This window comes from Argopecten irradians, chromosome 15, assembly GCF_041381155.1.
Source record: "Argopecten irradians isolate NY chromosome 15, Ai_NY, whole genome shotgun sequence".
NCBI lineage: Eukaryota > Metazoa > Mollusca > Bivalvia > Pectinida > Pectinidae > Argopecten > Argopecten irradians.
Genome location: NC_091148.1, coordinates 33,969,491 through 33,983,536, shown reverse-complemented (window position 1 = coordinate 33,983,536; position 14,046 = coordinate 33,969,491). Strand labels below are relative to the sequence as shown.

The 14,046-nt window shown below is 32.1% G+C and overlaps 1 protein-coding gene across 1 annotated transcript in view; it reads right to left on the bottom strand.

Annotated features, from left to right (window-relative positions):
* Positions 1-13,698, bottom strand: part of LOC138309535 (homeobox protein dve-1-like) — a 61,528-nt gene extending 47,830 nt beyond the window's left edge. Inside the window, exons 1-2 of the mRNA XM_069250766.1 lie at positions 13,276-13,698; positions 2,147-2,582 (exon numbers count right to left, since the gene is read on the bottom strand). Of these exons, the coding sequence (XP_069106867.1) occupies positions 2,147-2,582; positions 13,276-13,410 (571 nt within the window). The 5' untranslated portion in view covers positions 13,411-13,698. The remainder of the gene's footprint in view (positions 1-2,146; positions 2,583-13,275) is intronic.
* Positions 13,699-14,046: the final 348 nt, after the last annotated feature.

Here is a 14,046-nt window from a genome sequence, read left to right as displayed (position 1 = left end):
ATCAATTATTGTATGATTCTCGACTATTCATTGAATACATCCACACATATTTTATGTAGGTGGCCTATCTTTCATGGAGAACAAAAACACAACATACATCATAATAATGTTCCACAACCTGCTAAGTGTAAGGAAAGCAAGTTTTTGACAAAATGGAAAAGTCTTATATATTTTTTATTTATTTATTTTTATTGAATTATCTAGTAGAATATTTTACAAGCTGTGCCTTTTGTTTTTATTATTAGGAATTCCTATCATTGTACTATATAAAGACCACCATTGAAATTGTAATAATAAGCTTCAGATTCTAAACATTCATTCATCTTAAGACTGAAGTTAATTTTTTTTTTTAATAATTGAAGATTTCGAGGAATTTAATGACAGAATCATAAATTTCATCTTCAATATGATTGATGACTGGTATCTACAATGAAGGTCTCGCTGATCCGACACAAAATTGAGACGCTATGCAACTTTGGTTTGTACCTAAAGGTCCGTCTCCTGTATCCTCGCGTATCGTACAAGTCTTTGAAGCTTAGCCCGAACCATGACTTACATAATACAGCGTTAAGTGTATTTCATATTAAAGCGTTTGTGTCGGCAGACTTGCCTATATGTTAATAGCAAATCTTCATCAATCAAACTTTCTAATGGCTACCGCTATCATAATGCCAAATTAGTTGTTTTTCCAAACATTCACGGTTTTTAATCTGTGCCAAATTTTGATTGATTTGATTAGCGAGACTCCGGTGATGAGTATACGTCCACTTTCATCCCAAAGACGACTTTGTTATCTCTTGTATAAAAACACCCTCGCTGGCTCATTTCTAGAAATTGTTCTTACATGCAATTTACTACTGGAGACCAAATGTACGAGTTTCTAGCGTCTTTAAGCTTTGTATATCTCGGTTTCTACTAATTGTCAAATATCTCCTCAGATATCTTTAGAACAAACAACAGTTATCTTCCTCTGTCAAACTTTTCATTATGTAGGCTTTCATTTTTTCCCATCATCCATAATTTCCTCTTTCCACCAATTTGTATCTTCTAAAGAAACTAGTAGTACAAATATTTTTGTTGCACGAGTATTTTGGCCGATACCAGCTTGTGATAATTGTCCATTGTATTGGTGTATTATATATAGTTAATTGCTTTGACGATAGTCCCAAATTTATTCTGCTTCTTTTGAATGATCTCGTTTCCGTTTGCAATATCTGTAGGATATGTGCACAGTGAATATGATGAGAGAAAGGACAAAGGAATGGGGGTTTCTAGCTACCTATAACAGTAAATCGATGTCATGTCTTAAAATATCAAATATGATATCATTATACAGTAAAACCTGCCTTAGTGACCACCTCTGTATAAAAACCATCTGCTTAATAAGACCACTTTTCTAGTTTCCCAAATGATTGATTTCAACACAATTAAACTTGTGTATAAAGACCACCTGGCTATAAAGACCATTTTCTCTCTGTCCCTTGGTTGGACTCTATGCACAGGTTTCTTTTGTTATAAATCAGCATATTTCGTTTATCACTCAAACAACCAAGCAATGAGCCAGGTTTTCTTCCTGATTAAGATTTGTACGACTTTAGAAAAAGATGTTAAAAAAAATTGTTGCTTGGTTTCCACTCATAGTTTTTGAGGCAGTAAAATGAGGCCCTTTGGGAACAATTAGTTCCAAGCTGTGATGTTAGTGAAGCTATACAGTCCCATAAAACTGTGACATCACACTCTGAGGACATCAATTAACTATCGAGAAACTTCTGTATTCTAGCTGACATTCATTTCTATGATGACTGACACGAGTATACTGTAAACCAACTTCTGTTTGTGTGCGATTTACTTTTATAAATTTTGTGATAAAAGTAAATTCGCAAATACTTAATTAACTTCACTAATTAATATGAACATCACTTGATATATCGATAGGGATGTCCATTAAATGTTTAAATCTGCAAGTGTTAATCTTCGCGAACTTGTATTGGATATTGTGAATTTTTTAAAAATAGCCATGAAAGAAAATCGGTTTACAATACTGCTATTCAAGCATGAATTAACCTGTATCCATAACAATCTTTTTATTTAGATCATTCATTTTTCTACACGTTCTTTTATGTTAGTAATGATTATTCCGACCTACCTGCGGATGTAACATTCGTGGCTGGTGTTGAGTTTGGTGTTTGTGGCATGTGGCTTGTTACAGGTGTGACATCAGGTTTTTGGAGGCTGTGGCCCGTCGTCGTCGATGGTGGATACGAATGACTTGTAGTCGGTGTAGTGAACCCTGATGTTGAATGTCCCGGCGTCGGATGTGCGGGACTCGACGTCTGGTGACTGTAAGTTTTCGTGGGATGACTTGGTGTTTGTTGATTATGACCCGTCGTCGGATGTGTGTGGCTTGTGGGCGTGTGACCTCTCGGCGTGTGGACGTGGCTTGTCTGGTGGGCGTGGCTGGGGGAGGAACGCTGCCCAGGGGAGGGGGGACTACCTGGTGAAGAGGTGGGTGGGGACTGTTTTGATGCCAGTTGCTCTTTGGTTAAGAGTGTCGGCAAGTCGTCAGAGTTCTGTTTCCCAACCTGGAAATATAAAGTTATATCCACCTTTGTATAATCATCGTATTTATTCAAAAAAGTTAAAATAAAAAGGTAAAAAATGCAATGACAAACTACTGTTAACTAAATCAGGCTGCGATTTCTCAAAGCAAATGTGCAGACTTAAGTCAAAACTTTTTTCCCTTATGTAAGGTTCGTGAAAACATTTGACTTTAGTCAGATTTCACTTTTGTTTTGAGAAATCGAGGCCTGGTTATGGTAGAATTATCTGTATTGAATCTGTACAACTCATTTTAAAGTTACTTTTGTTTTCCTTAAATATTAAATCTCTCTCAGTAGGTTAAGCTTATTCACTGATACATATAGTAAGAATATGTGGTGAATTGTTTTGGCATTTAGATAATTTTAACTACATTCCCTTTTTATGTTTGAATAGTGATTTGACATTATGTCTGACTTTCAATGCTGAGCTTCAATTTCAATACATATCAATAATTTATTACCAAAAAATAAGAACAAAGAATGATCATAAAATTAAAATTTCTCGGTTTAGAATGTTGTGAATTTGAAAAATATCTTTGAACAGTGCCAGACTCTTTAATATAACATTACATTATAATGAAGAGACAAGATTGAAGGATTATAATTAACTGTATACATATTTGACAAGGTGCTTTTGTTTCTGACACGACATGATGATCTAATTATTGTTTTCATTAAGGCGTGATAGTCTAGTGTATAATTTAACATTCATCCTGCATTGATTAATTGTTAATGTGATTAGTAAATCTACCATAAATCAGACATAAATTTAACGAAGTTGATTGATGTGTGAAATGTAAAATGCATACAGATTAACGTTTACAAGGCTGCATCCATCATATCATAAACCACAACTTGTTCAAAGCAAGTCTGCTTAATGTTACACAGGTATAAGATTAAAGTATATATGTCTGATGGTACACTGGAACGCTAATTGACCTGGTTTTAATTCTATCTACTAAACTAGTGGGAATATTACAGTAAAATTTTAAAGTTGCTTGGAAAAATCAAAATCACATAATTATAAACTTGAATGGAAACATTACAGTAAAATGTTACAGTATTGTTTTAGATATACATGAAAAAATCAAAATCACATAATTATAAACTTGAATGGAAACATTACAGTAAAATATTACAGTATTGTTTTAGATAAACATGAAAAAATCAAAATCACATAATTATAAACTTGAATGGAAACATTACAGTAAAATGTTACAGTATTGTTTTAGATATACATGAAAAAATCAAAATCACATAATTAAAAACTTGAATGGAAACATTACAGTAAAATGTTACAGTATTGTTTTAGATAAACATAAAAAAATCAAAATCACAAAATTATAAATTGAATGGAAACATTACAGTAAAATTTTAAAGTATTGTTTTAAATAAACTTAATTAACATAATTCCAATCACTCAATACCATAAAAATATCTCTATCATTAGCTGAAAGTTAAACGATATCGGTCCTCATATAATAAACAAACACAATTTTGGAACATGCATCACACAAGAAAAGAAAAGCTTGTCTTCCAAAAATAAATGTAAGTTATCTTGTAGAAAGAAGATTGAATCTTCAGAAAATAAATTATTTATCAAGCAGCCAATCAACAGAAATCATAATTTTATAAAATATACATCAAGACATTAAAACAAATTATTTAAATTTTCTTTTATTTCTGCATTTGAAAACAATGTTTACAGTAGTTCTTTCACAGATGTACAAAATGACAAAAACAAAACTTTAGATAATTTACAACCCAATGTAAATATAGATATTTATCCAATTCAAAAGGACCCACTATTTCAAGGTGTTCATATCAATTGATGATTTTAGTAGTAATGTCAAATTCCATAATATCAATGGTAATATTCCTAATTTCAAAAACAATTTTAACTCTTAGTTAAATTTTATCTCCATGTAGCTATATATTCTTTCACTTTGAAAGAAACATTTCTCAATTCTTTGAGACATGTAACCAGTTCTTGAGAAAACTCCTTTCCAGCTTTTCTATGTGAAGGATTTTTTAATTGTGCTTAAATTGTGCGAATGTGTGCATGTGCAGAGGCAGTTTCTTATTATAAAATCGTGTGTTGATTTTATCGTGTATTTATTAACTTCCTCCTCCATTACGGAAGCGACATCTGTACGCATTAATAAATACAAACTGAAATTGTATTCACTTGTTTTTTGTTTAAAGTGAAGAATTTAAGATGTCAAAAATCAACTCACAAATATAATATTTATGTCTATTAATTAATTTCTGGCGGGGAAAAAGGGGGAAGTCTATTTATTTTTCTGAACCAAAACATGACCGGATAGACATAAACCAACACATTTACTGAATAACGATAGAAAAACGTGGAAATCTGTGTATTGCTGAATTAAAACGTGATGAGTGCGACATATCAACACCCTTGTCATAGATCGACGAACAGCTTATTGCTTTCAACAGGTGTGTTACCTTACCATCAAATTCATTATCTACCAAGTGCTTACCTGTCTAATTCTTACCTGGCCGTTTCCCTGACAAGATTAGCGATGGGATTGACATGTACTGTTACTGGTTGTTTTACCGTGTATATCTGCCGACCATTAATGTCGCGATATGACAGATTATCTGTCTTAGTTCCCACTCTTACCTTTTTTTGGCCGTGATCTTTGAGTGGTCAGTACGATGATGCACACACATATATACTATCAGTGCAAATAAGACATTCGAATCTGTCAATGTATTGTTTATGAAAAAATCTCCCTGATGCATGCATGTGCCAAAGCTTTTTTCTTCATGGGGCTAAAAACTAATGGTAATGTTCCTACAAACCAAGGACACTTATAAACCAATATATATATATCTGTTTGTCGGAATAACATCTTTCCTAGCCTATGTTAGACAATGTGTGTTATTATCAAACTTAAAATCTATTTCATTGTTTTGTAAGACTATCAAGTCCTGCTGACCAACTCACAAAAAAATATATAAAAAAATAAAAAATCAGAACATAAAAACAAAACACAGACCGATAAAAGATGGTATCATTGTATCAAACATTTTTGTCTGTAAAACTTCATCATCAAACCTCTTTATAATGGGCCTGACTTTCACTATATGTGGGGTGTTCAAGGTTAAGCAAATTTTTCTCAATTAATTATATTTATTCAAGCATCAATTAAAGAATTGTTGTTCCCTCCTGATTATTCATCATGAATTAAACCATGGGCATCATGGCAACATAAAGTTTGAATGATAAATCATTTTGTAGTGACTTCAGTTCACATTTCCAGACTTTACCAACAACCTTGTCGTTGGTGATTGACAATGTCCACAACGAAATTATCAAAATACAGTTTGTAATCAAATTAAATGAGGAGTTAAAACGTGAAGAGGTTAAATAATTACTGAAGAAGACTTTTGTAATTTTTATTTGTAAATTCTACACATACAGGGAGGACCAACACCTATGTAAGATCGGCAATCACCTGATTGCAAATTACCACCTAACCCATATGTCACAGACCCTTAGGGACTCCGGGACCAAACACTGATCCCTAACTCAATAAACCCAGATTAACACACTATAAATAACACAAATCCTCCATTAACACTCCAGACTATCTATGTTTTTTTCTACCTGATTTACCTGTAATTTAATTAGAACACAGGTACTAAGTTACCTGTATAGATCTAAACTTGTGTTTAAGGCCATATGGTAGGTGACAACTGGAACCCTAACATCCCATCTGTAAATAATTTTGATACCTTACAGATTTAGGTCACTACAGGTGGTCGTCACCTACATTGACACCTATATTTACACCAGGTAAAAAACAAAAATCTCTGTCGACATAACAGAGAAATCCCATCAGGAATTGTCTGTCACCTCTGTGACTGTCATGTACCACAAATATAAATGACACAGTTTGGGCCGATAAAGGATTAGCTACGTTTGTCACTAATTAACCATTTGATCTATGGAGGATTTAGCGGACGTCTGTAACTAGTGATCTTCGTCACTGATTATGGATAAGCCAGCTGAGATTGTCACAGATGTAATATCACATCTGTCCCAAAAAATGACTGACCTTTAAGTCTCTATGCCAGACAACAGAATTTGTGCCACTAAGGGAGTTAAATACTGGTTTCACATCTCGAGATCCAGTCTTTTTTCTTTCTTTTATAACTAAGATTTGCTTGATATCATTGTTTTTATTTCTTAATTATTTCTGCATCCGATATTTCCCCACCTTTCTGACCTTTGACAGCTGAAGCCCATTCCCTTAGCCTCCCATTCCTATTTACTCTCTAAATCTATTTAAGACCTTTCCTTACACCTGCATATTTACATCTCTTCATTAAAAAACATTTTTATGCTTTTATTAGCTTTACAAAACAAAAGAAACAAGGAAATCCGTTTTTTTGGTCATTTATAATAATTAATATTGTATCATTATAATTATAATTAAGAATAATTTCTTATAAAATGATTATAATTTGCCTTAATTCCTTGTATATTATAATATATATTAATTTCCAACATTTGAAGGACACAGAACTGTTGCCATAATATGCATTATATATGTTAGAGTTTACGAGATTTGAAATTTTAATTTTAATCTAATTAGGCTATGTAACATATGTGACTATAAAATCTTAAGCTAGACTGTAGCATCACCCATTCCTGAAGATTACATTATGCAAAAAAAAAAAAAAGTGTTAAATTACAAAATAGCGTCGCGGATAAAGCTAATTAAAAGGATATGGTTAATTTTGGGAAGGATTGAGTTGACAAATTATGATTACATTTGTCAGTTAAGACGATTGAAACACTTAAAATGTATATAGGGTCAATTCTTATATAGAAGAAAACACTTCCATGAAATTAACATTAGCATTAATGTCAGATTTCAATTTACGTTAACATGTATCTGCATGTGGGATAAGTCGCCCGTAGGTTGTATAATTTACTCTACATCAGATCATTTCGTTGTCTAAATCTCAATATAAATAACAAATTAATTTAATGTTTATTCATTTACATCTGCTTTAATGATCAAGGGGAACCAATTCTTATTCTAATTAATTACCAGAAATGTCAAAGATTATCACTTTTTCTTTTTTAAATGTAAAATTTTAAATAACTTTAATTAAATATATCACGATTGATTTAATTAATGCAAAGTTTAGGCATTAAATATAATGGTAAATGCAAAACAAATATAAAAACAGTTTAAATTATTTAGACAGTTAATTTTCAATTAAAGCATTAGTAATTATAATGGTATGATACGGTAAAACTTCAGTGCTCCAGTTAAAATGAGTAAATGAGTAAAATACCCAATGAAAATAAGGCAAATACATTAAAAATTGTATGAACGTGTACAAGTTACCCCTAAAATATTTGTATTACCCAACCAAATTAGTAGGAGTGCTTACATCCAGAAGTAAAATAAGATGAAATGCATTAAAATTAGATGAATTCCAGTCATTCTGCATCAACTGTGCTTTTGTTTCAGATAGATATTTCCACAATTGCTTTTTTAAAATTGATTATTCATAATATAACCACTTAACTTTTATTGAAAGATCTCTGTTAAGAAATTAGAGTCGTACCCCTATCCTACAAAAGAGCGAGTACAATTACCCACCCTTCCAAAATTATCTGGAGCATTAAACTTCATGTATCACTGAAACAACTTTAATACCATTTTTTTTTTATCGGAATTCAAAAATCTGACGACTAAATTTAACACAAAGCAACTTGTTGATTCTAAATACTCTGTTATGATATTAAACATTAAAGTGACGTCAAACTTTATACTTACAAAATATTTTGAAATTCAAAGATTTTGATTAAATTTAAATCAATATTTGGTGAAATATTGAATTACTCTAATAACATTGATTATGTTATAGTTAAAAATTTCATGTTAAAAACTGAATTCCTTTAAAATCAAAAAGGAAATCTTTACAATCATGCTATAGCCATTTTATAACCAGTATCTGTTACATTTTCTATAAAGTAATTAAAGTCATACAAACTTAATTTATCAAGTTGAAAAAGGACTGTGTTAATTGCAATGAAAGATGCTATTTAGCCAGTCTTTTCAACCATCCTTTGATTTTGAAAACTCTACAAATGTCAAACAGATATTTAAGTCTTTGAACAATCAAAATGGCAACAAAAAAACCTGGAGTTTAATTTCTAGAAAGTGACTTTTAACTGTAACACTTTCTGTTTGATTTTGAACTACTGTACTGGGGCTTATCTGTGAGATTTTTTATCACTGATAAGGATTAGGTCGCGATTACATCAGGTTTAGAGTGTGTGTGTGTGCAACAACAACGTGCACAGGTAATGCACATGCACATCTGCAGAAAAAGGAATTTGGATAAAAAACTCTTTAAAGCTATTAGTATCACACAGAATGTTGGCCAGCTGTACACGCTGGGTGGTCAAGATTACAGGCCTGTTTTAAACAGATCAATTGGAACGAGAGACTTTCACAGTGACTCAATTTGACAGGGAGAAATGTTGCTATTCAAAGCAAGAGAAATACCCAGCTACTACATTATCACTGTGATCAATCATAGAATTTATCATGAGAAAATGTAATTATCTATCTCACTCTTATAGTGATCTGTCCACGACATTCATATTTTGTTTCTATGCTTTCAATATTTTAAAGGAAATCTAAGTTTACAAGAGTTCCGAGATCTTTAAATAGTTGTGAGAAAAAAGTATTAAATCATTGCAATTATACATTTCCTTTTTTGCATATCAAAAAGTTGTCTCCCCTTGCAAGTAGGTATCAAATCCTGTACTAGTGTGAAATGTCTTACTTTCTATTCCAATAAATAAGAGAATGCTTACACTTCAGGAACACCTGGTCTGTAGATCTTGTACCTTTTACTTATCAGCTCCATACAATACATTCCAGGTTAATTTTCAGGTCCTTTTTTAACCCATTTTTGTTTTGATTATGATAATATTCTTTTGTTGGTATTTGTTATTTTTTATCAATTATCAACTTTCTAATTTACTTCCACTCAATCAATTTCAAATATTTTGTATGTATATGTAATTATGAAAACGCTTCCCTGTAATTAGGTACCGATACACGTGTACAGATGATAACAGTGAACAAATATGTTAAAAAATATTTTTTCCTTTGACAGGAAGTCAAATTTTCTAAAGTAAGAAGGCGGAAGAGAAATCAACTCCAACAGGAAGAATTACTTGGTTTTCAGAAGCGTTACCCATCAGACTTATAGGCTATGATACCATGGTAATAGAAGAGGAAATATTGCTGCAGGATTAATCCTAGTTTGGGGCAATACCAAAAATCTCACAAATGATAATATTCCCGTCTTAATTTCCATGGCACTGAATTTATAATCACAACTAAAGATCAGTGAGGAGAAAATCGTTGGATTGAATACTAACACTACACAAGTCTGGGACGATCGGGCGGCAGATAGCGCCAAACACACCAGTATAAGTGAAAAATCAGGGTAGAATCGGAAGTACTTGTATGAAAATGAGGCATGTTATCAGAATGGGAGGTATAGTCTACACAATGTGTGTATGATGGATGCATTTCAGCATTCCAGTTCTCCATATCGTACATGTTACCATGCTGAACATATGTATTTATAGCGTTAGTGGTATAACCCTGTAACAGTGACACTCTGATACAAACACAGGGTCCCATCAAGTCATGTAAATCCGTTACAGGGGTACATGGGAGGAAGGGGCTGCTCCCATATTTTTTATATTTCATGAAAAGAAGCTGGGGAGGGTACAGGATGGGAGAACCGTCTCCTGAGCACAATATTTGAAAAAGAAAGAACCATACAACCCATACAAGAAGAGAGGGTCTAGTTCCATGAAGTGCAATGGGTAATAGTAAGGGTTCCTTGGTTATATGGGGAGATGGGTTTGGTACTAAGATCCTGTAATACAGGGGTGAAGTGGGGGTAGGGAGGTCAAGGACTGACCCCCTTAGTTCACAGAATTGATAAATCTGGACCCTTAAGCGAATAACCCCACTAGAAAAAGAGTTCTTTTAGAAAGATGGGCTGATTTTCTTAGCTAACAATTACAATAAGGGATACAAGTTCTTTACAGCACACTGGTATTTAAGGGAGGATGTGAGGTTCCTCAGTCACACAAAACACAGGTAGTCAAAAAAGTAGGACATTTACATACTACTGATGTGACGTCTTTTGTTTTCATCTTAAGTGACATCACTAAAACAAAAGACTGGAGTTCAGAGTTGGATATAATTTGTTGGTTCTTACAGATATTTATAGAGTCTAACATGTCAAACCATCACTCATCTGTTTTCTGATGATAATATATATATTAGGATATCAAATGATTGTGACTTTGAGGAAAAATTTAGAAATCAGATAAGAACAATCAAAAGATTTTTGTGTCATCAAGCTTATTGATTTAAAGTGTATCATTCATGTTATCAATACTTAATAATATTAGGGAGATATAACTATTTAATAACTGATCAATTGGTTATTGAATTATTAACAGCACCAGCTGATTGTAATAACTATAAGGAGGTTAACTATACAGCATGTTAATCTATTTCTCTGTCTGTATTGACCGTCAATAAGTAGCGTGGCGTTGTCCTGCTGTCATGTCTCTGTATACATACAGTACACCCATGTACACTTTACACTACTTAACTGCTCACAAAACATATACATTTCTAACGTCTTTATCACCCATAAGCATTATTCTACCGACTCTCATTTCCACAATCTAGGCAACATTTTAAGGTGGCAAAAAACACAGAGAACAGATTTGTTGAGTAAGACTGGATCATTGACAGGAATTGATGGACATACACAAAGCGTGATTCAACAAAACAAGTTTAGTCTTACATTTTTTTCTGAATAAAAATGATGATTCCTTTTTTATCTAATTGTTACTAATTGATATAAAATGCTTTGTGAAAGAAGGTAAATTCATTAATACTTGAAAGGATTCTTTCTGATCATTTTGAAATAAAAAAAAAAATAAATTCCATTTTGCCTGGCTTAATTTCGACCAATAAACCATTTAGAGATAAAATTATTTAAATGTTTGATTATGCAATTTACATTGTTTTGTAATAAAAGAAAATAAAGACTTAAGAAAAGAAATTTAACCAGGATTAGTGATAAGCGTTTGTTTAATCTCTAAAAACAACACCGACCTTCCATTGTATGATCCTGCTGATTGGATTAAATGCTGACTTTTTGTTAAAGTGTTCACAAGTTAATAAGGCTTATCCCAGATAAGCACATATCACAATACCTTTTTGACCATTATGCGAATTGGGTTGTAGAAATGTATTAGGAACGGTCTCATGAGTAAATAATAAGATAATCAGTTCTAGATCTTAAGTGGTCATGTTTAAATTTTTTACATATAACCAAATAGATGAATGAAGTATGATGTCTTTGCATTTTTGTAAAATCTACAACTGTCAGTTCAATTTTAATTTTTTCGTCATGCACGTTACTAAACAGAAGTTAATTTATCTAACAACATTATATTTTCCATTTAGGCGTCAATGTTTATATAAATCTAAACATTTTCTTATCAATAATTAATTTGTATATAAAAATAGCAAACTACGTAGATGTTCATATTTTAAATGGAAAATTTTTATTTTAATCGTTTTAAAAGAAATTTCAAAAACTATTTTTGTCAACTGGATTTATAATTTATCATTACATGATATATAGATATCAAATCATTACAATTTGTTTACTTAGTATTTCTTTAGGAGTTCAATACAAATGTACACAAATTATAAAATATATTGTCACTATACTTCACAGACAATTAGGACCTAATATTTGATTTATCAAAAAACCTTGAAACCTAGAGTCAGTTGTATTTTTAAACTACAGCATTCTAGAAGCTATATCTTTTCACTTTTTGGAAATTTCAGCTTCATCAATGTGAATCTCCTAAGTGTTGACTATGTACTAGTTTGTTAAAATGTTACTTTTAAGTCAAGTATGTATCAAAGACAATTTAGGAAAACCAATGAATGATTGGTAATAGGTTGTTTGCATATAAATTAAAAAAAAATAGTTACAAGTTTTCCCTTTATCATTAACCACAAACATGTGTAAAGTATAAAGATAAATAATTCACAGTGTACTTTTTTTCTTTAAACAATCTAAGGAAAGTCACATTGATAAACAGAACATTTTAGCTATATGTATATAATACAAAGTTTGTTCCATCTTAAAGCTAATCGCTTCTAAATTAATATCTTTTTGTTAATGAAACAAAAACATTTTTGCTAAGTTTGTCATTTAAATATTTTTGTTTTGTAGTATAATTTATGCTTTAGAGACTGTCATGTTTTTTTCACATTAGATGAAAAACATTTTTTGGTGTTTTCACCTTCTAGGTGGATTTACCATTTTATGTTTTTTCACTTTCTAGGTGGAATTTAAATAAAATGAAATGGGGAAACATTTTACTAGTAACTATTCTATCTCCACGAATTGTCATTTCATGCTGACAACTATTTATTTTTCAGAAAACATGGAACCGTTAAGTCCGAATATGATAATAGTTAACTTAAAAAAATGAAAGTCCCAAACAGAGAAATTACTACATAAGTGAAGTAAACAAAAGATAATTTACCTGTGGCTGGGACTCGGTTGAATTTACGGCAGTTGGGGTATTGGCAGCAACCCATGCTTCTGCAAACGTTTCCATTGCTGCATGAAAATCCATCTTGTCTGAGAAAGTTGACTGGATGTTACTCCAAGTCGGCATACACTATATTGCAGCTGATGTGCAATATGGTTAGTCAAGTAGGCGATAGATTATCATCACGGGGAAACACGGGAGTCTGCAAAGTTTTGATTAATCAAAATCGGCTGCTAATACTGGCGACCTGAAGTTGTGTTGCGGTGAAGAGACGTTAAATGGACTCGATTGTTCGCCAGACCGCGACACTGCTTGTCGACCATAGCTTTAAACAGCGAGTCCCTACCCTGCCCAGATAAAGAAACGACAGATCCCTAAGAGGATTAGCGAACCGCACTGCAAATGTAAATAGATACACATGCGCGGAACTACATTGCAAGGTGCGCGCACCGAAACAGCAAATAAAGTAAATGACATGCGCAAAATATTTGCATACTGATAAGATTATCTACAAAAACCAATATTCCAAAAATATTAAATACAAATTACCATTTCATTTGTTTGTTATTGTATTTTAACGCGTATGAATATAGCCTTTTCACTAAGCCGGAAAAGAAATACACACAGATTATCAAATTGCAATCCTAGTCATTGCAACGTTTTCAATCAGTAGCAGACAGCACGCGTGTGTATTCCGGTGGCGAAGCGTTTGCACGACACAGAAATATAGTTAAAAATATTTTAACGATTTCTTTTTATTAT